The sequence below is a fragment of the Lissotriton helveticus genome, chromosome 6 (assembly GCF_964261635.1).
Source record: "Lissotriton helveticus chromosome 6, aLisHel1.1, whole genome shotgun sequence".
Taxonomy (NCBI): Eukaryota; Metazoa; Chordata; class Amphibia; order Caudata; family Salamandridae; genus Lissotriton; species Lissotriton helveticus.
In genome coordinates this window covers 840,790,746-840,816,200 of record NC_136067.1, presented here as the reverse complement: position 1 = coordinate 840,816,200, position 25,455 = coordinate 840,790,746, and the positions used below count along the sequence as shown (strand labels likewise).

The window sequence follows — 25,455 nt, the reverse complement described above, 5'->3', positions numbered from 1 at the left end:
TTGGGGTGCACTGCATGATTATGTGTTAAAGCATAATTTCAGAAATTACTCATAAGAAAGAGACAATGAAGATTTGTAGTAACATAATCCTCATCTTTAGAGAGCAGAACCCATGATTAAAAACAAAAGACAACATGAGCGCAAACTCAGAAAGAAGACTTGGCAAAATAAAAGAAAGTTAACTATTGAAAATAAATCTTTGCAATTTTGTTTATCCTGCTGGGCATGTTTTTGCCAGTCACACGCCTTCTGTTTGCAGGGCACCAAAAGTTAATAATAAGAACAAACTAGCACCTCAATCACGTCGAGAGCAGCGAACGGGCACTGATTAAGTTGAATCAATCAGTGCTTGAGAGGAATTGAAATGATGTTAGGCCTGCCTTGACGAATTACGAGGCTGTAAAGAAGAGTGCAACGCAAGCCAACAAACGGTAAGCAACGGGAGGGCTCCAAGGCCATTTTCTGTTTACAAGTGTATTTACAAGTGTGTCTCGCAAGCAAGATGCATAGGCTAGTGCATGCTTTCGCGGTCTCGACCCTCAAATGGAGGCACTTTGTCATGTGTTAAATTGCCACTGACATATGAGACGTTCAGGTGCATTACAAACATGATTTTATCTATTCCACCAGCCCAGTAAGCTCGAAGATAAATTATTTGCAACTATTTTCCACACTTGCTTTAGTAATATTTGTGTCTGATTTTGTAAGGTACCAAATAAAACCGTAGTGGTGAAGTGTGAGCACTGCCGTGGAAGCCCCCAGCTAGCTGTTGTTTTATTCAACAAGCCTCTATCAAACACTTTGGTTAATAATTAGGAAGTGCTAAAGGCCCAGCCAAGCCTAAATCGACAACTTAAAGGATATCCGTACCAAGAAGTCTATAAACCCCCTACACACATTCTAATCTAGGCTCAACAGCCCCACCTGTAGCCGCACGTGTAAAAGCCAATACCTCATTAGGCTCCAAGCACCAACACAGGGACAAAATTAAACTGCTGCCACTTAAAATTCTTTGCGTAATGCGTCACGCGCATTTTCTCAACCAAGCACCTATCAAATTCAAAGACTCCATATGTTCAACACAGAAATCTCCAAGACGAAAAACAAGATCCATTGAATACAAACTTTCTCCTTGCTTTTAATGGAATGCCCGAATTTTGCAATAACTTTAAGAACCCGCATGGCATTAATTACACACATTGTTTTCAATAAGTGGTCGGGCAGATGCTAATTTTTCATAATTCAATGTTTAATGATTACAAGATAGGAACCTGGAATTAGTCAGCAAATTGTAGTTAATTGGATTCCTGTGATTGGCGAGGATGTTCATTCATTAAAAAAAGGGTCCCTGTGAAAATAAATCATATTTTAGCAAGACGCTAAGTGGGCAGCATGCCCTTCATCTATTCAGCATCTGCTCGCACGTTAATCATTTCATCTGAACAAAAGAGAGGCAAATTGGAGATGCGTTGAGAAGTGAAACCCAAACCAGGCAGTAATTAAAAGGATACAGTCTGTAGCTAGCTACATATTTAAAATCACAAACGCATTGTTCCTCAAACTGCAATGGAATAAACAATCAGACCATGAAGTGATAATACTGCCACGTATACTATCTGCATGCAAATGTAACTGAAACCAGACTGAACTGCTAAATGCTTATATGGATATCCATCCGTTGGGATTCACAAGCGATAGAGCGGTGCTGGGAGCACATAGCTGCTGGCCTCAACAAGTGTTGCAAAGGAAAAGGCTGGCATGAGGCGGGATCTAATAGTCTGGGTTTATAGGCGGAACAGGAGGTAAGCAGCCAAGCTCCCAGTTCGTTTCAAAGCAGCCTGGAATAACTCCATAGAGGCGGAATGGCGTAACCAAGTCTAGGATGAAATAGGAAAGAAGCGCAACCAGTGGAGCCTGCTTCTGAGGTGTTCCAAAGAGCATATGAGAGCTGGAGAGAAGCAGGCACCAAAATGAGGCCTAACTAAACCAGGTCCAGATAAAGTGGGGTGAACCATTAGAAGGTGCATCTTTCTGAAGATATACAAGTGGAAGCACTCCTAAACCTGATGTTTGCTTATCCAACCTGGTCTTATATTGATGCAATATATTGGTCAAGTTAATACCATTTTACTCTATTCTGATGTAATTTTAGCTGTGTAGCTTATGTAGTCATTTATATCCATCAACGGCGGCAAGTGGTATGCAAACAACGTTAGAACTGAGAGCTTTGACCATAGAGAGCATCTTGTAGTCTTATTCTGGGAGCCCTGCTTATGCTGCAAGTAGAATTAAGGATACCCTCACACATGTGGATCGGGAAAGATTTTGAACTAGTTGTACGAATTAAATGCATTTCTGGTACCCCCACGAATAAACTACCAACCCTCATTGCTTGACAGTTGCCATCTTAAATCCACGTTAGACAGCCAGTGCAAAATAGCTACTATCAGTGAAGGCCCCGAGCAAGTTCTGCCCTCGCAACAGGAAAATTGCACCTTGGAAAGTGCCAAAATACCGATATGGCACCAGCGAACGGGTGAGGCCTCTTCTAAAGAGGAAGATGAAAATCTCAATTCATAGATATTCTATTGCATAATGTATGAAACAAGGAGAAAAAACTGTTGGCATTGATATACCCAACACATTGCTTGGGATACAGACTTGCCTCATTTCTATCAGTATGACTTAAGCTGTTTCCTAAATACAAAGTGCCTTTCAATTGTATCAAGGCAAAACGAGAGAGTGTCCACGATAATAAATCATGATAAAACCATGGTAGCTGCCCGAGATCCATTAATTTTTCTGTGGGGAACTGAACAGCCACATATTTTCAATAATCTCAATTATTTTCTAGAAAATCTTGGATCTTACTAGGAAGAAGCGGGAGGAGCCTTCAATTATTGAGAATACTTGTATTGGCATTTTGGTTTAGCAGAAGTGTTCAAGTAGTCTTTTTTCTAACTGAAAGAAACGATGAAGAAGAAATTGACGAGCTGTATTGCGATAAGAAGTGCGTCAATGATGCCTGGTAAAAGTTGTAGGTATCTGGGGAGAAAGGGATATACTGGTAATCCTGTGGCTGCAGCTAAAAGTTTGGTAGGAATAAAGTCACCAGTAATACAAAGACAAATCAGAAAAGAGTGGCAGAGCAAGAGACCAAATGGTTAAAGAACAATGGTCGTCTGCCCATATCAATTTTTCATAGAAAAACTAGGAGTGCTTTGTACAGGAGTGCGGTATCCCAAGTCAAGTGATCGGGAAATTCAAATACAATCTTAAAAGCTTCTAGTACAGGAGTGGGAGTTAATAAAATAAAACTAGAAATAAAAGCAGCAGTTTTGAAAACAGATTTTTTTTCATACCTATATTGAGTTGCAACATAGACAGCTATCTATTATGAGCTGTAGAATGTGTGTGCCCGAGGCACTCCAGATGCTCTGGGTTAGGCTTGAGATGCTACAGCAGTTGAGAGGTTCGGTCCTGTAGAAGGAAGAATTGCATGAGGATGCAATAATATTTTATGAGGTTGTGATCCAATTAGCATATTTGTCTGTGACAGTTTTGGGATCAGAAGGCAACTCGGGGGATCAAGTCAGCGCTTGGCATAGTAAATGTGCAGCTTTTATCTGCTGGTGGAGGATATTTCTCCAATAAACTAGGGGCATTCCCAAAAGCTCGAACTGCATCCTTTGCCTGTTCAGTCCAACAAAGAAAGTTGGAAGGCACTTCAAGTTAAATTAATTAATACAATATAAATGTACTTCTGTAGGTGGGCCGAACAACAAACTGTGGGAGGTCTATATCAGCAAACGGATTGGCGAGATGAGCACACTTTGTCGGCCAGGGCTGTCAGCACAAATGTTACAAATCACCTAAAAAATCAAATCTGCAATTCTGTAAGCATGAGGAGCCATAAAATAAAAGAGAGAGGAGGCACTAAAAGGCCTGTGGTGCGAAAAAAACCGCAAAATGTAACAGTATTTGAAGAGGAAGGATGAATTGAAGAGGAAGGATGAATTGAACTAAAAGGAGTTCTGTCAGACTAAAATATGGAATAGGAACAAGCTAGGCGTAAGTGAGATTTTCTAAAAATTGATACATTTTGGTATTGTAGAGGTATATAATTTCAATTGGTTAGAGATTGTGTTCCCACTCAACAATAGTTGTCTCTGTTCCTCTAATGGTTAATGCCTACAAGGGAGCAAGGTTTGCTATCAACGCTGATGCATCAACATGTTTTTCACTCCAGTAGACTTACCAAAAACCTAAGTTGCACTTTTATTACCCTAAATCAGAGGGCCTGACACAAAAAGTTCAGTTGTACGTTACAGTTTGTTTCCATGGGCAATACTGGGATCAGATCAAAATTGCTTGAAAACTTTCAGACATCTCAATATCTTTTCGACACCATAAACATATTAACATTTTTATTTCAGTTCTTCCAATTTGGAGACAAATGTTCTGCCTCCAATCATCTACCTCTCCGAGTGGCTAAGGACCAAGGTGACAGAAACCTTGACTAGAACAAGGTAATTTATATTGTGAAATACTCCTAGCAAATATTCTCAAGTGACTGGGATTTCGAACCATGACATTCGTAAATATCAACTTCTACCCTCGAGTGACCATCAATTGCCATACAAAAGCCTCAATCTTCTCCTTTTCTAGGAATGATCTCATTGCTTAACACTGTAACACAGAAGTCATTTACGTACCTTCTCCCGAAAACGTATGCTGTGGCAAATTTTGTTTCCCAGGAGAGCAATTGCTTTCTCTAACAAGGATGCTCTCCATGGAAACAACCTTTCCATCCAAGCTATTGCAATTAAAGAGACCTTTGGGTTACTCCCTCGCTGGTGCAGCATTTGCTACCAGCTAGTCCCTTAAGAGATAGCTTTCGCAGATTCACCACAAAGACTTGGTATTACTGGAGATCAGATGGTTGTCATGGCACAGGTCTCAGTGGCCCATCAGCGCACCACTGCAGTTTCAAGTTAGGAAGCGGTCTCTAAAGCTACTGATGGAAGCATAAATATTAGCTTTAGGCATAAGATGTAGATAATGCAGAGCATAGAAGCCAGTTTTCCTCTAGCAGTGCAATCTAGATCTTCCATTGGATTGGGCCAGACAACAATGGTCACTGTGAGGCCAGAATACTTGAAGAGCAATTTAAAACAATTTCACATTGTGTATGTCTTCACGGAAGTTAATGCCACCACAACCATATCTTGTAATGAGATATCAGACAAGGTTCCCACAGGATCAGCCAATGAATATATCCTCCTTAACAGTTTTCTTATAATTCTTCTCCTGTGAAGGTTTGAATGCTTATTTACTGGTGTGAAACCTATCTTTGGGAAAAATATTTTAAATTGAATAGTGATGTAAAAGATGTGTACAAATGTGGATGACCAATCAGGGCTGACGTCACCTGCACGCATGGGGGCATATTCCCTGCATGTATGAGAGTACATTTCCAGCATTTGATCTATGATGTATATGAAACAGTAACTTTCCGGTAGCATCAGTATCCCAGAATCCTAAACACATTTGAAGCTGGCAAAATGTAATGGCTAAAGAACAAACACAAACAGAAAGTATAAGGCTCCTGCCTCCAATGGAAATGTTGTAATCCAGAGAAACAATTATGGTACAGGACAATACGAATGAAAGACAATGCAACGTACAAAGGGCATGAGCCTTATTTCATCTAGCTCAAAATGCAGACTAATTAATAGAAGACCAAAGAATAACTTACTTAAAACAATATTTTCCCTACAATCAGTAGTCGTCTATTTAATTACAGAAAATCGAAAAACGCGCCTTCTCTCAGTCAAATAGGAATGGTGTGAAAGGTTACTCATAACATTTTCTACTACATAAATTTTCACCAAGAGTGGAGGAAACATTAACAAGCATTTGCAATGCAATAGGTCTCGCAGTTACGTAAGTTTAAGCTATTGGCATTGTAAATAACAATGCCTTTTATTTAGGTTTTTAAAAAGTAAACAAAAATTAAAGGCATTGTTCTTTTCAATGCCAATAGCTCAAACTCATCTACAAATTGTACCTTAAATGAAACAGTCGAATTGCCAAATGGGGAAAGCTAATAGGAAATGTAACAATCTCTTATGGTATATCATATCCAGGTTTCTTCTTCGAACTACCCAAAGTACTCATAATTGTGTATAGTGTCAACATGCAAATAATTTTTATGTGCCATTGGTGCAGAGGCAATCTGCACATATGGTAAATATTAAAGGTATCCTTTTGTACATCGAAGGGCAAAAGGAACACTCTACAGTCAGCCGAAATGGCTATCATTCGAATCCCATTGAATGCCTCCTAGCCACGCCTCCTGGCCCTATCCCCACCCGCAGCCTCATTTGGTGAGTGCCTGCACTTTTTATCCTCATTAAAGCACTGCCTGGGAGCATGGGGATAAATGTGCCCGCCAGCGATGGAATAAAGTTTGCAGCATGGCAGAGGAATCAGCCAGAGATGGAAATGAGGGGGCAACAGAACTACATGACTCCGGCAGTAGTGAAAGAAATGGATGGCATCGGTGCAGGACCCACCAAGGAGTGGGTGAAAGGATACAGCATATGCCACACACTGATCACAGATGGGAGAAAGGGGCAGCAAGGCCCAAGGGAGAAATGGCTAACCTGGCTAAGTGAGCCCGAGCCATGTAGTAAGGCCTAGCGGCTAGGGCACTCGACCTAGGACCTGGGGAACTGGGTTTGAGTCTCAGTAATGACGCTAAACCTCCTGTGATTCTGGGCAAATCACTTAATCTCACAGTGCCTAACAAAAACGAGTTTAAGCTATTGGCATTGTAAATGACAATGCCTTTTATTTATGTTTTAAGACCTTCGCTGCGGCGGCTATTCCACCGCAGCGCTAGGGGGGTCGCGCGGCGCTCCCATGCTCGTGACGGAACCGCTCCGTCACGAGCCTCGGGCGCGCTGTGCTTGTGACGGAGCGGTTCCGTCACGGCCCCGCCCGCTCAATAGAACGTGCCGCGCAGGCGCAAAATCAGCGCCGCGCAGACGCCGGGCCATGACGGAACCGCTCCGTCACCAGCACAGCACGACCGAGGCTGGTGACGGAGCGGTTCCGTCACCAGCATTGAAGAGGTTAAAAACGAAAACAAAAATAAAAGGCATTATCATTTGCAATGTCAATAACTCAAACTCGGGTAAATGCGAGACCTATTACACTGCCTTAAGTCTCCACTCCAGAGCTCTCAATCGTGGCCTGCTATAAACCCCCGAACGAGACTCAGTTCAAAATATGCACTATACAATAACAATATGCTATTGACAAAATACAGAAACACAGCATAACTCTTAAGAAATGCAAGAAATGTGTGTATTATAAACACAAACTAAATAGCGGATATGGATTACCATTAACGTTTTTAAAGTTCATTGTTCAGAAATTGACCAGTGCTTTTGATAGTAGAGTTCAAGACATGAATATAGGGCCCGATAATGACTCTTTTCAAGGTGCGTTTTTAACTACTACCGGGTCTGAGACCCAGGCAGACCCAGCACAAGTTCTACTTTTCTCTTCGATCCGGTGGCCAGCCTTGTATTTGAAGTGAATTTTTCTACGAAGAATACCACTGAGAAGAAGAGTTACTAATAGGGAGGTGCCAGGCAGGCAAGAGCTGGCAGCTGCACAAACGGAGCAGGTGGCATCGGTGAGTTGGCGCAGGAGGCTCGCATCCACCAACAGAAGCACTACGGAATTAGCAGAGATGTGGCGCTTTGATGTGTTAACAGTTGGCTACTGTTTGCGAAGACGTGAAATGGTAACAGTGGCGTGTCTCAAGAGCGTTATATAAGAAACAAATAATGTTAAAGTTTGGTACCACGTGCAAAAGATTTGTCTCTCCCAGGCGCATGTAACCCGGCCTCAAAGGGAAGAGCAGGTGCCATCTAGGCAAGTGGAGGTCGCCACCTGTTATTTTAGAGAGAATACATCCTAATATAACAAATGTATATTATTTATTGTCGTTCAGTTTGTTTAAGTAAGATGTTAGGTCTCATGTTCAGCACGCGCACACTTCACGGGGGAGTCTGAAATCGTGAAATGGCGGGGGCTATCAAGGGCCTGGAAACAGCCACCGCTGACCTCAAACAGGCCGCCACCTTGTGATATAGCGCGACGACTGTATGCCTGTGACTTCCCGCCCAGCCTTCTTACGCATGGGCTGCGAGGGGCTGTCTCCGCCCACAGGGGTTTGAGTGCGCGGGCACGCGGCACTTGTTCCATCTGTGAGGGCGGACACCGGCACTTCTTAGACGGGCTGCATTGCTTGAAATAGGAGAGCACCTGCACTGCCCCGTAGTAAACGCATGCCTGTCAAGTATCACGCATCAGCCGTGACCCTCACTCGTTACAGTGCGGTGTGCCGCATCACCGCACTGAAATGCACAGTCACGTATTTATGCCACTCTGAAATGTTGGCTATGCAGGATTCAGCGCGCCCCACCGGTGGCGCCTGTGTGCCGGCTCTGCTGCTCCAAGGCGTGCTGCCAGCAGCTGCTTGCTGGGTTCAGTACGTTAATAAATAGTTAAATATTGTTCCTCTCAGCTCTGGAGTGGCCGAGAGCGCAACAAAGAAACAAATCTGCCCAGCCTAGTGCCTGGCGCCATGCTGCATTTCCTGCGGCGGGGCAGTAGTACTGCCTTGTAACGTCCGGTCCTGGAGGAAGGGGAAGTGACGAGGCAGAAGCGGCGGGGGATTCAATGTGAGTCCACAAGTCCGCTGGTCCAGGGCTGACTGTCTGCCACGGTGCACAGCACCGCAATGACTCCTCCCCCCTTCACTTTGCCAGACCGGTGGGGGCCCCGAGAACCAGAGTGACTGAATAATTTGTCGCTCACCGACAGGACACTCTGGCCGGGGACGAGTCAGTGAGTCAGGCAGTGTCTGGGAGAAAAAGCCTGCTCTGCTGCAGAGAGTGCATCATGCAGTGTGCTGCAGCTATGCGACCGCGATTCCCAGTCCCTGTGCGGCTCATGCCGCAGCCACCGGACGTCAGCAAAGGAGCTAGATAGACTTTAATTTCTGTGCTTGTAGGGTTTTAGGATTTAGACGGAGTATCTCCAAGGTTGCGTGCAGATGGCATATTAAGAGCAGATACGGACGCATTATTATCCAGGCTTCCTTAGACAAAACTGAAGGCCGTTCTACAACAATTGCCACTCCTCGAGGCGAATCACACAGTAAGTTGCCTCAGTGAGGTATTAGTTTTCATCAAACTGAACTTTCCATTTTATTAAAAGCGCTAGCGCGCTGCCAGTCATACTGCTTTCAGTGCCAGAGAACTCAGCTCTCGTGCTCAGTATCTGTGTTAGCTCTGTGACAGCACGTTCTGAAAACAAATGTGTGCAGGGGCCCTTCTGTTCTGGGCAGTATGCGGGCTCTGCATTCACATTATGTTACGCAATTATTTCATAACCTGTTGCAGAGGCCTGCTTGTGAATTGTTTAGCAGTGACACTAGTGTATTTAATCTTGTATTACACATACTCTGGTTCTTATCTAAACAACTGCGTTTTTGTCTAAACGATTGTATTTGCAATTTCTATCTCCATGGAGTTTTTTAAGACAAGCCTTTTGCTAGCATGAATTATAAAATGGGTTCTCTCATCCCCTTCCTGTAAGTTAACATTCATCTTAGAAAGGGGCAGTAGGTTAGTAACTTTGCAATTCAGAGACTATGCAGCAGCTTGTAAGACTTCCCAAAGCTTATTACTGTTTTAAAGGGGGTAATTTCTGATATTTAGCTTTTTCCATGGGCTTATGTGTTTGGTTTTATTTCACGGGGAAAATGTCACTGTCACTGAGAACTACAGTCATGCAGTCTGTCTCCGGTTTGAAGACCTTGTTAGAGTTTCTTGTTGCTCAAGTGGGTGTAATTTCTGATATTTATCGGTTTCCATAATTTTCATTAGTTGATTTTGCCCGCGAGATAGTGTCATTCATAGTCATTGAAATGTCACTCATAATTTCTTTGAAATTAGGAAAATGTCACACATAGCAATCTGAAACCTTGGCACCTATGTAAACGGCTGTACTGGAGCAGTGAGGATGTACACTTTATACTGCAAGTTCAAGCACTGTTCGTGTCGCACGCCGTCCACTTTACAAGAGTCTGAGACCAAAAGACTCATCACCCCACCCGTGCTCTACCTCACCCCAAAATCGCCACCTCTCCTCAGTCTCCAAAATCTTTGAGATACCCCAAAGCATTCAGCCACACCCAAGCCCCCATCCAGTGGGGAATGGCATTCATCCAACCAACTTATACCCAGGACATCCACCTCAATGCCAAGCCTTCCACCTCATCCCATGACCACAACCTCATCCCATGACCCCCACCTCCTGCCCTTACCCCAGAGCTCCTACCTTTATGCTAAATACTAAAGCTCCTCTAGTCCTCCTCTACTCTGTGCCTCGTCGCCACCTCGTCCTTCCAGCCATTTGCCTTCACCAGCATTCCATGTTATTCCTCCCAGCCGTCCCGGTTCCCCCGTCACCCAACGAATCCCCAGAACTACCCCTCACCCAGTGTCAGTCATTCAAAGTGTACTGCGCATTTTGGCGCCACGATGCCCCCGTTGGTGGTGTCGTGCCTGGCATTCGCGCATCATGTATTCATTCACTCGCCTTGCCCTGAAATGTCACCAAACCGCAGGCCGAGCCGGTGTTGGGCTACCTGCACGCCGCCCCCTGGCAGCCAGCCTGCTGCGATGACAAAGAAGAGCTGCTCCCGCTGCAGCCCCCCAGGATGGGAAACACGCGCTGCAGGCACGGCGGCAGATTGAAGCGGTCCTCTGTCGAGGAGCACTCATTATGGACAAGTGAGAGCGGCGCCGTGCGCTCAAGGTACCACTGTGTCCCACTGGTACCGAACTGAAGAGCCCACACTGTCCCCTTTTTATTGCACTTTGTTTCCCTCTGCACTGTAAACAAGCCAATGGGGGTAAGGAAACTGAAAGCGCGAGACACGCGTATTCACAGGAACACACACGCATTTCTTACTCACTGAGCATGCTTGAGGGCAACTTTGTCTGGGGCATGGAGCGCGCGGCAGTGTCCGGGGCTCCCGTGAGCGGAGGGAGCCCCGCGTGTTGTAGCCTGTGTGAAGGAGAGAAGTCAGATGGGAGCCCAACCCGTCTTTGTGAATGCTGCTGCGGGGTTCTTGTGAGCATGACGGAGCCCCGCGTGTTTGTGCGCCAGTGACCGGAAAAGAGGCCCCCCTGCCACGAGGAGACCAGCCGGGGAGTAGCGCAGAGTCCCCACAAAAGCCGGTAAGTGGGGCATGGGAAGCGTGCGTCAGCATTAAAAAAATGGTATTGCAGGAGGCTGACTTGCCTCGGAAGCGGGACAGGAGATGTGCACAGCGTGTGGCTGTACGTGCGTGTACACCTGCTCAAATTGCCAAAAGCTCTGCGCCTGCCCATCTCCTGTCCCACTTCCGAGGCAAGTCTACAACAATAAGCCTCACTGGCGACAGCGCTTCGCGCTGCGTACACCAGGCTCGACCTAAAAATGATTCCAAAGACAGTGTATCCATTTTTTTGAGACAATCTATAAAATGACAAAATAACAGACAAGCAAGGACAAAGCCTACAAGCATTGGCAAACCCAATAGGTTACGCCTACGCGAGAGCTAATGGCTTTGCAAAAGTCTTTTAGCCATGTTATACAGCGGCTTAGAGTAGAGTGGCTCTTGGTAGAGTGGCATTGAGCAGAGTGGCATTGAGCGGCGCAGGGTAGAGTGGCAGTGTGTGCAGCAGCGTGGTGTTGAGCGGCAAGACACAGAGCGGCGAGGCACAGAGTGGAGTGGCATAGAATCGGGTGGCGTGAATAGAGTGGACTGGCGTACAGTGCCATGGCATAGAGTAGGGTGGAGCAGACTAGAGTGGCATATAGTGCACTGGGGTAAAGTTCAGTGGTGTAGAGTACATTGGCATGCAGTAGAATGCTGCACAGTGGAGTGTCAGAGTGCAGTGGCAAGCGTAGAGTGGTGCAAAATAGAGTAGCATAGATTGCAGTGGTGTAGCATAGAGTGCAGTATCATACACTATAGTGATAAAGAGTGGCATAGAGTGCAGTGGCATAGAGTTAAGTGTAGTGGTGCAGAGTGCAGTTGCACAGAGTTGAATGCAGTGGTGTGGAGTGGCACAGAGTGCACTAGCATAGAGTGGTGCAGTGCAAAGTGCTGTGGCATACAGTGGTACAGAGCAGAGTGGCGAAGAGTGCAATGGCGTAGAGTTGTACAGAGTAGAGTGCAGTGGCGCAGTGCAGATTACAGTGGCATAGAGTGCAGTGGTGTAGAGTAAAGTGGCACAGAGCAGAGTGCCATGGGGTGCCGTGGCGTAGGGTAGAGCGGAGTATAGTGGTGTAGAATACAGGGCAGGAGAGAAAAGAAGCATCATGTAAGGGGGTGGGTGGAAGAGGTTAATAGAAGCTACATGGACAGGTATATGGGAGACAGACTGAAAACACAAGCACTCTTATGAAGTGCTTGACCACTAAAAAAAAGTAGCTCAAAAAACGGGAGCAGTGGAAGGACACAAGTACTTGATCCGTGCTCTGGGAGGCGGGTAGGGCAAACACAAGAAGAGGACATGACGACTGTATGCTGTGACAAACTGGGATGTGGGAAATAAGAATGACGCTGAAGCTAACAAATTGTACACTACGTGCGGCTGTAAGCCAACTGTCTGTAAACAACAAGTCTTGCAAAGACTGTGCATGCGCTGTCAAGGCGAACCATAAAAGTGATTGCTTTTTGTATAGTAAGATAGTGTGTGAGTGTACATGTGCATAGAGAGACACACAATATACAAGCACACAAAAATACACAGCCCACACACACGTAAGCACATACAAAAATTACCAACTATGCTTAGAAAACAACACATATAAAAGCACTCAAGTATAACTAACATACATACAACCATGCACATAAACCAACTACCATACAGGTACGTGCCCACACTTTCACACAAAATACTCTTAGGCACCCGAGCAAACACATGCAGCACACATTCAAGCACTCAGGTACAGAGACCGAAGGAAGGATGCATAAATGAATCATGGTTGAATAGATGTATCAAGAGCTGTATGAGTGCAAGTACAGATGGGCGAGTGTAGGCGTATATATGTAAGGACAGAAAAGTGAGGAAATAAATAGATGGATAAACGAGTAGATTGGTGCAGAGCTGGATGGATATGTGTGAGTTGAATGAATGTGTGGTGTCCCAAATCTTAAAGCTGTGGCAACAGAGAGCACAGTTATATCTCAAGATATACAGAATTTGCAGGCCTCATACAACAGTTTGCATTCATGTAATAAATCGGCATGTCCGTAATCTGAAAATTACAACTCTTTTGACCGAGAAAGAACATTAGCGACGTCTTTTCAGTACTTGGGCAACCCAACCGGACCTCATTTCAAGTGGCCAGGACCATTACCAAAGGGGGTGGCTTGATGTTGGCGCATCGAGCCTTTCCAATTTGCTTGGTGTCTCCAGGACCAGAGTTACCACGTTCGCAAAGCAGTCTGGAGACACCGGGCCCAGTCTGGTCTTCAGAGTTGATGCATCTGCAGAAAGCTGCAGAGTCCACTCCAGCCCCTTCTCCACATGTGCTAGGGCTGCCTTGCATTTACCACCATGGGAACAGAGAATAACTGGTAATGTGGCCGGAATTTATAAGTGAAAAGACATGGTAAAACCGGGTCTGCATAATATTCCCCATTCTGGAATCATTCACTTTTAACCGTAGGATTCAGCGGCTGGGATAGTGGCGTGGAATCAGAATACGTCTCCCCACCACTATCTCTACATCTCAACATTACTTGTAATGGAGATCAATATTGTTAACATTTTAGTTTTTACTTACCAACCATTTAAAACCATCACGTACAGAAAATTCAAAAACATGCATCTTTAGTGGTTTTAGGACTGGTTTACCAGTACAGACCTTAGGCAAAAGGGACAAACGGTGAAGCTAAGAAGGATCATTTAAAAAAGTTCGAATGCGGGGAAGGGTGGGGGAGCAGGTAAAGAAAGTGTAAGAGAACATTAACTGAAAGTAAGGTCAGTCAACGCTCAACGGTGATGGAATTGGGAACACCGATAGTGGGTGGTTGGGCAGTGATGGAGAACAAACCACAGGAACAAGTGGAACAGAGCTGTATTTTATTTCCATTTGTATTTCCACAACTACAGCGAATTCAACTCCACATGCAGCACTGATTATCACAGCACGTTCACCGGAAAATCATTTCTAGAGTAGGTATTTAAATGGGAAGTTAATCGAAGATTGCTTGTCATGCCACAAAAAGCAGTCCCCCGCCTTTTAAGCTACCGCCACTGGTTATAAAACACGGGACAAACGTACTGGAAAGCGCCTATTAAAAGTAGCAGGCTTCGCAGCCGTGCCCATCTGCCTAGAGCGTGTGGGCATGCGCAGTCCAGCTCTATCAGAGCGGAAGCAACCGAACATTCTGGAATATTTTCAGATTGACCTGCAGCTTCACAGCGGAATACGATTTAACACAAGGGGTATTTCTGCGACGTAACCCTAGACAGTTCTCAATATGTCCGTTCAAGATGCAATATTTCCAGGTTAGAGAATGTGTGAAACCTTTCAAAAGGTCTCGAAATTGGAAACCAAACTTTGGCATTGATAAATTGTACCACTGTTCCCCAGAGTTCCAAAAGAAAAGTATCTCATAAAACAAAGTGACATTCCTCTCATTGTGTGTTCTTGCTTTTTTTTATTTCTACTGGATCTACACTACACCTCAAATTGCAAGAAAAGAAATATGCGGCAAGAACGCTCAAATGAAAGGCAGCAAACTCATTCTACTTCTTTCTATTAGTTTGTGTGTAACAAACAACCCGGCAGCCAGGACCGGGAGAAAACTCCATAAATACAACAACCGTTTTAAACAATGGCCTTTAAAAGTGAACTTTCGTAGGTAGAAGTAATTTTTATTGTGTGTATGTTCATTTGATGTTCGTTCGGTTGTTGCCTAGAGGCAGCTTTTAGGTGTCTGCTGTCGCAGCCATATTGCGGACCAATCCAAAACTTACAGAGGGCGTTGGGTCTAAGCATTGCTTGCCATTGGTTGGTTTTCTTGTTAATCCAATTTGCTTGCTTATTATTCAAAAGCTTTCCTTACTCTTCGTTGGTGTGTCCCTCCGAAGCCGAGCTTCTTTACTATCCTTTTGTTTGGATGACCAGCATCCTTTCACTGCTCAGCAAATTACTTTTTTCTTTCAGCACTTCATTAAAGTACACGTGTTTCCTGCTCTGTCTACCATTATCCCAAGGGGTCTATCCCCCAGATTCATCCAGAACGCATTTTGCTATTCCTTAATAGCGAATAATACCGATTCGCTATTAAGGAATAGCAAAATGCTATGCATCAAGAAATCCCTACAAAAGTAACGATTTCTAATAATTCCTTTGCGAGTCGCAATTAAGGAATATCTCCCCATTCATTCCTATGGGCCTAGAGGCCCATAGGAATGAATGGGAAGACAATCTCAATTTGCTAATCACAATTAGCGATTCGCAAATTGAGATTGCGATTTCAAGGGTGCAGGGGTGTCCAAAGGACACCCTGTTGCACCCCTGAAATTGATGTGTGCACATATGTTGCGCACACACATGCCCTTAGGGGAAGTGTGGCTCAATGGTTAGAGCGGCAGACCCTGATGCAGAGGTCTAGCCCGTGACCAGGGTTCAATTCCCCGCCTCGGCGGGTCTTGGGCTCAAAGAATTCCACGGACCTGATAATTCTCGCCTCGGTGCCTATTCCAATCATGGAGTCCCACTCTGCAACTCTGGGCAATAGCTTGCTTAATCTCCACAACGGCCCCCACAACGCTAAGGATGCCTGGCCTCCACCTTGGGGGTGCCCAGGAGTGGACACCTCACAGGGAAAGCCAGGATGGGTTCCACAGCGGTATTCGTACAAGCGCCTTGAGACCCTTGCGGGTGAGTAGTGTGCTATACAAGTATCAATTTACATTAATGCTATTTTTTTCACTTTCATGCATTGCATTTAAGGAATCTCAATTTGAGATTCCTTAAATGCAAAGAATCGCAATTTCGCGAATTCTTAATTAGCGATTTTTGCATTTGGGATGATGCATCCCAAATGCAAATATACCGCTCGCAAAGGGCCAGATTCTCAGAATCTGGCCCTTTGCGAGCGGATTTAAGCTTGATGAATCTGGCCCTATGTTCCTCACTTGTCCCCCGCCCAGCTTGTCCGTTGCTTCCCCTACCCCTCAATACCCAGCTTGATGTTGCCTTTATTTTTTTCTGTTTTTTTTTTGCCCTACTCTACTAAAACTCATCTACTACTTCTCTGCACCCCAGTTCCTGTTGCTCCCTCCCTGCTCCTCCCGCAGCCGATTGTCAAAAAACATTTAGAGCAAAAAACAAAACAAAAAAAATGGGTTCTTGGGGAGCTTGGAAGCTGCAACTTGTTGCCAGGCCGCTCTATTTTTCAAAACATGCTTTTGAGCACATTTAAATATGTATTCATTCATCTCTAACATTGGCATCTTACACTTTGGAATGTTAAAGGAAAAAAATGACAGTTACGTCATGACGTCAGTGCACGTATGCATGGTGACACATACATGTGTATATGTCAATCCCAGTTTCATGAAGCCTACACGTGCCTACATGATGACCTGCACATAAGAAAAGCTAGCTCTGCAGTTGTCCAGAGGGTCTGGATGCAACATCTGTGTATCAAAGAAAAATGTTTAAATTAAGATAATTATTGCATACTGTTAGACCTGTCTGCCCTTTGGGTAGTCCCTCCCATTAATTTATTTATTTTGTCCCCTTTATGCTCCTCAACCATTTTATCTGTTATGTCTACTGGATTTTTTAAGGTGTTGACCAAGGGGTTGGATGCTCTTTGCCTTCGTAGTCCTTCTCCGGGGACCTAGGTGCCTTTCTGACTGAAACCTAGGTTAAACAAAATGGTGGCTATAACTGCCACCTGTTTAGCTACCTCAGGATAAAGACCCATAGGAAAGCATAAGGGCTTCCAGAACCTTCTGGACTCCTCTGGACAACCTGAGGTTAGCCTATAAAAGGCGGAATGTTGGGCAGCCATTTTGGGTAGTGGTGTGAGGTGAAGTGGAGAGAGTTCAGTTGGAGTACAGGCTGGGAGAAGAGGAGGTTGGCGCAGTGTGGAGGACTTGACGGCCTCGTGGGGCTGCTTTCTGCTTGCTGACGCTACCCCTCCCTTGTTGACCTGACCCAACAGGAGTATCTTTTCTTCAGGACCCTCAGCAAGGGAGGGATTGTTGCCCTTAGCCGAAGACTGAGCTATTAACTGAGGTCGGTGAGGAAAGGGCCTTTGGAACTGTATTTTCCCTACAAGAAAACGAACCCCTTTCACCTGTGGGAACGAGCAGTAATGGAACTTTGACCCCATTGTCGTCACCCGGTTACCTGAAGCCCCGTGGTCTGCCTGGAGCGGTTTCTTTTCCCCTCTTGAGCCAGGAACCTATCTGTGTGGCGTGGCGATCTGCCGATCGAAATTTTCCCATGTTTGGGCGACTCTCTGTGGCAGGCGAGTGAGGAGGGATCCGCTGCACTTGATCAACGACTGGCAGCGCCTGGGTCAGAGTTTGCGGAGGCGTGTCAGAAGCGCCGGAGGAGGGGCGCAAAGCCGACACCCAGGAAGAGCAGCGCGACGTTTCCCTGAAGGGGAGGAGCTGGAAGCGTGGTCGAGCGGACGCGATCTCTCCCCGTAGGAACCAGGAAGGAGAGGAGGAACTCGGAGGCGCCGTAGGAGTAAATCGGAGCGGTCTCTGTCAAGAAAACAGACGGAACGCTTTCAACGCTCATCGGAGAGTCACATCAGCTGGAGGGCCTGGGACATCTTCAGAGAAAAGGAAGTAAGCGGGGGCTATAGCCAGGAGGGGAGGGAAAGCTGTCCGGAATCCCTACTCCTGGCGTAGCCATATCCAACTCCGGTTGGGGGTTAGTACTTCAGCCCAGGGGTGACAAAGAGTTACTGAATTAAGCCCCCGACAGGGTTCCCGTCTCCTGAACTGGTGGCCGAGACAAATCCCCCGCTGGGGAAGTGACTTCCTGAGGTGAAGGATACATCAGGGAATAACGGAGGGAGCTTCCCACAGATTGGGTTGAGGGAAGAGCAAGGCGGATCTGGGTAAATGCGCAGATTAAGAAAGGGGAATACCTTTGTGCAGGCTATCCACGATCAGGGAGAACTATTGTGTTTTATTGAAAGTTAAGGCAGTCATAGTATGAGCCAACCACTGGTATGAGATAGGTTTAGCCTGCCTGTCTTCAGTTAGCCATTAAGCTGCTTGAAGTTTCATAACCAAAAGGATCAACTGTGGAATTTTCGGCTGTCTCCTTAATTCTGTATGTTTAAAAAAGAGCCTATGATTTATTGAGGAAACTGTATAGGTTGATCTCTTCAAATTACTGATCACTCCTCATAAACTGTGAAGTAACTGCTAGAAAACTGGTGGGTCAAATTTAGTGCTGAACTCTTATGTTATTGGAAAAAGAAAGTATAATGTTTATTTGCAATGTATTGTTGAAGCTCTAAAAGTGAAGAGGGGCGTAGGAAGAAATAATTGTGTGAAAAGTAAAAGTGAAACAATCTATTTTTATAAACCAGTCCATATTTTTCCACAAACTTGGTGTAGTGTCGTTTTTGTATGGATGAGCACTGAGTTATTGCTGGGTGGAGCGCAAACTTTACACTTTTGCTTCTAGGATCCGACTGTCTTACCCTAGGCCAGGCTACCCTATGTGACATGGCAACTCTAGGTCCAACACATACCTTTATTGATACAGAACAGTGTCTCTGTTATAGAGGGAGAATAATGTGGAGTATTTTCATATGCAGAATGCCTTACCAGTGATTCTATTGGCTTCATGCTGTAAATCGCAGTACCACAACCTATTCACTGGGTCACATCCCTCCCGGATAGACAACAAGATGTATCTGCCGTCGTCCGATACCTACAAGATGGATCAAAAAAACATTCGGTGATAAATAGGTCACAGTAAGGACATTATAAAACAGCAAAGAAAAAAGTGTTATTCAAATATGTTTTGACTCTCAGCGAGATAAAGTTGGAAAATCATTTATTTCTATCAAATAGCTAACATTTTGATGCTTTTCGGATTTGACTGCTCCTTATATGTCATGTGCAGGAATTAACTTTTCATGTTCTTTTTGCCCCAAACCTTGGATGCATCTTTCCTTGAGGACAAAGCTTGTGCTCTTTCAGTGCGTAATGCTGTTCGGTTTCCTTTAGAGATTCACACTTAAAGATGTGAAAAAGTATTTTATTATAATAATGACTGCACCCAAAAAAAAAGTAAATATTATAAGTGCACCATCACCTTTATAAAATGTGTCAAATCCCTTATCCTCTGACAGCCTGACATTGCCTAAATTAGTAAAACAAGCACTGGCAAAGTCAAAAATGTGTGCGTCAGAACTAGTGGCTTTGCGAATGCTTGTTTGATTTGGAATACTCTGCATTCCAGGAAGACCATGCATGTGTGTGCACATGAGTGAGGGATGCAGAATTGGCATCTTGAAGTATTTGCTGTCAAAGTACAGCAAAAAATAAATTCAAGACAAGCCCGGTGGACAAGCACCAGCAGCTATGTCACATTGATTTTTGTTATAGCATGATAACAATTTCAAGATGGCCACTCAAGTGTGTTTGCATGTTTATGCCTTCACTTGCATGGGTGTCCATCTGAGCATGAGTTTTGTTAAACGCTCACAAAAATCATAGCAAGATGGCTGTCTGTCTGTGCGTAAGCAAGCATGCTCACGGTCAGCAGGACCTTGAAAAGATTTATTACATTTCATTCTAAATGTGGTATTGTAGGATAGGAGATGGCCATTTTCAAACGGTAAATTAAGAAATAACGTATGTGCAAATGAGCAGAAGTGGAGTGAGAGGGTTGGTAGATGTTTGATGAGCTTAGAGAAATGAGTGGGAGACCGAGATGAGGGAGAAATCCTTGGAAAGTGATCCACTCCCATTCGAAATAACAAATACAGTCACTGCACTTTAGCAGTGAAAGGATAACTCAAAAGATTCAGAGAACAAATTCCCCAATGATAGGACCCACACAAGATACAGGAGGGAAACTAATGAATTAGGAAGAGAGAACTGATATAGACAGGAAAATCATCCAATCATGAACAAAGACCATCTCAAAGCCCACTCACCCCAAGTATTGTACTATAGACAATAGGTCTTCAAGAACATACAGCCAATGCTGTCTGTAGGTGATACCAAAAAAGGTGGATACATTGCAAAAAAATACAATGCATTTTAACTATGCCCAAAAAATATAAATTTAAGACCAGATCACATTTATTCTTCCTATAATGAGCGTAACCACGATTTATAAAAATAATATCTAAAATACATTGAAAGTAATCCAGTCAAAAATGTCAGCCATATAACTTTACACTTGCATTATTGCACTTACTCTACTGATTACCAAACTTCGACAGTTTGCCTGAAATATATGTGTTTCATTGAGATAACACTCAAGCCAGGCCTCAAAAACACTGCGTTGCCTAGTCATTATTATTTGATGTAGGGATTTTTTTCACGTTAAGTTAACCAGTAAAACAATATATATTTTTTTAAGGAAATAATATTGCCAGTTTGGGGGAGATAACTTACTTAACCCTCAAAAAGTGAATACCTGAAAACCATATTGTAGGGGACAGAAGTTTGACGACACACTACACACAAACAATCCTAAAATCATGAGTATATTGCACATGTGGGTTTACACAGCAGCACATAAGTTCAATTACTTATTTATCTGGAGGTGGTAATTCCGGCAACAAATACTCATAAACCAAGAATGGAAGCAGTCATTAAGCTACCACGAGCATTACTCTTGATGCAACCCAGTATTTTACTGTGACGATGACCATTTCTTCACTCTTTCCTAGCAAGGGAAGATCTGTGAGGGAGGTGGGTGCATGATCAATGCCTGGCTCCTCCATCCCTTCTCTTGCACTGGATCACCTGCAAGGTTGACAGGTACTAGGCCAATGCCATGTTCATTACTTCTTCACCACACATTGTCATGAGAGAATGTATGAAGAAAGGAGTGGTTACCTGTGCTCCTGTGACAACAGCTCACAGTGGTGTTCATTTACCAACTTACAACCTAATTGTCACCGCACTGAAACCACAAAGTTAATTTAAAGTGCCCTTGAGAGGCCACCCAAAAGAGCTACTTGGGAATATATATATATTTTTTCAAACACCTTTATTAACAAAGTTGCATAGACAAATTACATAGTTAGGTCGGATCCCCCCTTTTCAGCTGATACAAACAGAAAATGTTCTAATGAAATAAGAAAAAAAAGCTAGACAAGGAAAAACCTTAAGTTAAAATGTCGAACCTTATAGGAGTACACTGATAACAAAAAGTGATATTATATAAAGCCTGAATTCCTTGTTGATACAAACAACTTTTTTTTATGTTCAAAGCCAAATCCGGTTAAAAACACTTCCACTTTCTTAGAACGCAGGTAGACACCAACGTCCATCAACAAAATCCTAAGGATTCCGTCCCTTCTAAACAAACCCCCTGAAAATCTGATAACTGTATTGGAAGTTATGTCACCTACACATAACAATTCAGGCCACCCTAAAAAGAGATCCACAGCCACAAACACGGAGTAGGCCATTCGTACTTTAGTGTATTGATTACCAATTTTTCCAAAGCGCCAGTTAGTAAATCCCTATATTTACAATAAGCGTTTACACATTTTATTGCTCACTGAACACTCCTTACAATTCCTCATACTCCTACCCACATGCAGACTCCTGCACCAGAACGTACCCCTTATTTTACCCTTAGATTTCATCACTCATAAGTGTTTGTCACGGGCATTCTCCTACATTGCTCTTAAAACGTGGAAAGACCAGCCACTCCACATGCTTTATTACTTTCCTGGTCGCACAAGACACATTTCAAGTAGGGGTGAGTCTTTTCCTGTAATATGCCAAATTGGAAAACACAGAGTGAAGGAAGTGTGGAGTAGGGGCGGAAGACACACCCTCCTTTATAAGGCACTTAAAGGGGACATGACCAAACACCCATTCAGGGAATGGCTAGCGTGGGAGACTGAATTGGGGACTTCCCTACTGGGCTGGAATCATACTGCAGGGACTTCTGTAATAGCAGCGTCAAACTTTTGCATTTTAATTACCTACATCAGAGATATGCGACAGCTTACAAGCTGAACATGATTGAACCTACCAGGGCAGCGAAATGTGCATGATGTTGGGAGGAGGGTGCCTCTTTTCTGTATATAGCCTGGCTCCGTGGCGAGGTTCAAGAGTGCCGAAGGAGGTAGTGCCTAGAGTGGAGATGACTATAAGAGTCGCAGTTCCCTTAACCCTCAAGGCATGCCAACTGAGGGTGGGGGCGAGGCCCAGCGGGCAGAAGATCTCTTATACGTTTTTACAACTTGCCCTCCTCTTGGTCAAACAGCAGGTGGCTATCGGTGGATAGGGCCCTGTGGGTCATGGACGGTACTCTGGAATAAGGATGTACTTGAGTGGGGACTTGCAGAGGAAGAGCATATGCGTTTCTCCTGATTCGATGTGAAAGCTGCTGAAGATGTGGAAACCTGAGGGCTGCTATTGGATAGATGTGATGATCATGGGTACCCAGATGTTGACTCGGAGTCAGGAGGTATGCCTCCCTCAAGTATTAACAAGCACTCAGCTACATGCTAGCTCTATTGGTTTTTTCCCCCCACAAATGCGCTACCAAGCCACCCCGAAGCGCACTCACGGACCATTCTTCTGCCAAAACTGCTGCTACACCAGGACCCGAACCACCGCCTCCCACACCAGCCCAGGAAACAACAACGACCTCAAGTGCATCCTACTCAACACCCGCTACGTACACAAGCACGCCATCGAACTCTGGGACCACCTCGACTCAACAGCCCCGGACGTCGCGTTCCTGACGGAAACCTGGATGAACGCCTCCTCAGCCCCTGACATCGCCATTGCCATCCCTGACGGCTACAAAATCATCCGGAGGGACCGTACCAACAAGCCCGGAGGAGGAATCGCCATCATCCACAGGAACACCCTCAGAGTCACATCCAGCACCGAAGAAAATCTCAGCACGGCCGAGCCCCTACACTTCCAGATGCACACCGACCCCAAGACCACCCTCAGAGGAACACTCATCTACAGACCACCGGGTCCACGCCCACAATTCAGCGAATCCATCGCCGACTTCGTCAGCACGCACGCCCTCGCCACCACAGACTACATCCTCCTGGGGGACCTGAACTTCCACCTGGAGAACAACAACGACAACAACACCACCACCCTGCTCGACAACCTCTCCAACTTTGGACTGAAGCAACTAGTGAACACCCCGACTCACCACGCAGGCCACACGCTGGACCCCATCTTATCCGCCAGCACCAACGTCACGGTCAGCCACACCATCACTCTCCACTGGACCGACAACTGATGCATCCACTTCTCCTACAAGAAACTCCCCGCACACATCCAACCGCCGCAGATCCCCCGAAGATGCTGGAGCAAAGTCAACACTGACCAGCTGACTGCCTCCCTCGCCCAGGGCCCCCCGGCCAACGCCTCGGACACCAACACCGCCGCCCGAAACCTCACACAGTGGATCAGCAACTGCGCCAACACCCTCGCCCCTATCAAGAACCCTCCGAACAACCACAACAGCAGGAGAACCACCTGGTTCACCACAGACCTCAAGGACTCCAAAAAACTCCGCCGAACTCTAGTGAAAGCCTGGCGCCAAGAACCAACTGCAGAAAACCTCGAGGCCCTAAAGACCGCCACACGCTGACACCACCAGCTCATCCGCATCGCCAAGAGAACGGCCTTCAGAGAGCGCATAGACAACAACGCACACAACAGCAAGGAGCTCTTCAGCATCGTGAAGGAACTCTCCAACCCAAGCTCCAACTCCAATGACATCCCCCCCTCACAGGACCTCTGCGACTCCCTCACAGCCTTCTTCCACCGCAAGATCGCCGACATACACGACAGCTTCGCAAACCAGACGCCTCCACCAGCCGCAGAAACAATGCCCCCACCGCCCTCCTCAGTCGCTGGACCCCCGTCAACACCGAAGACGTCACCCAGATCATGAACACCATCCACTCCAGCTCTCCATCCGACCCCTGCCCTCAATACATCTTCAACAAAGCAGACATCATCATCGCACCCCACCTCTGAGACATCATCAACAGCTCCTTCGAATCTGCCACCTTCCCTTAGAGTTGGAAACACGCTTAAATCAACGCCCTCCTTAAGAAGCCGACAGCAGACCCCAAGGACCTCAAGAATTTTCAGCCCATCTCCCTGCTCCCCTTCCCGGCAAAGGTCACCAAGAAAGCAGTCAACAAGCAACTGACCAACTTCCTCGAAACCAACAGCTCCCTCGACCCGTCCCAGTCTGCAACCACAGCACCGAGACCGCCCTCATCGCCGCCACCAACGACAACAGAACCCTGCTTGACAACGGAGAAACCGCACCCTAAAAACACATTTCCACAACACAGGGATACAGGGAAAGGCCCTGGACTGGATCTCCTCCTTCCTCACCGACAGAACCCAGAGAGTCCGCCTACCCCCGATCCACTCAGAGGCCACCAAGATCATCTGCGGCGTACCCCAAGGCTCATTACTCAGCCCGACGCTCTTCAACATCTACATGAGCCCCCTCGCCGACCTCAACATCATCTCCTACGCCGACGACACCCAGCTGATCCTCTCCCTGACCAAAGACCCAGTCACCGCCAAATCCAACTTCCAAGAAGGAATGAGAGCCGTCGCCGGACGGATGAAGATCAGCCGCCTGAAACTGAACACAGAAAAGACAGAGGTCCTCATCCTTGGACCATCCTCACCTGCCTGCAACGACTCCTGGTGGCCCGCCACCCTGGGCACAGCACCGACTCCCACCGACCACGGACGCAACCTTGGGTTCGTCCTGGACTCATCGCTCACTATGACCAAGCAGGTCAACGCCATCTCCTCCTCCTGCTTCAACACCCTCCGCATGCTACGAAAGATCTTCAAATGGATCCCCACAGAAACAAGAAGGACTGTCACCCAAGCCCTCGTCACAAGTCGGCTCGACTATGGCAACGCACTCTATGCAGGGACAACGGCCAAGCTACAGAAAAGACTACAACGCATACAGAATACCTCTGCACACCTCATCCTGGACATCCCCCGCCACAGCCACATCACCAACCACCTGAGAGACCTGCACTGGCTCCCCGTCAACAAGAGGATCACGTTCAAGCTCCTCACCCACGCACACAAA

The 25,455-nt window shown here is 45.7% G+C and overlaps 1 protein-coding gene across 2 annotated transcripts in view; it reads right to left on the bottom strand.

Moving 5' to 3' along the window:
- Window positions 1–25,455, bottom strand: part of PREP (prolyl endopeptidase) — an 821,567-nt gene that overhangs the window by 550,489 nt on the left and 245,623 nt on the right. For both annotated transcript variants that reach the window (XM_078648442.1, XM_078648443.1), the window contains exon 7: window positions 18,969–19,074. In XM_078648442.1, coding sequence (XP_078504568.1) covers window positions 18,969–19,074 — 106 coding nt within the window. The remainder of the gene's footprint in view (window positions 1–18,968; window positions 19,075–25,455) is intronic.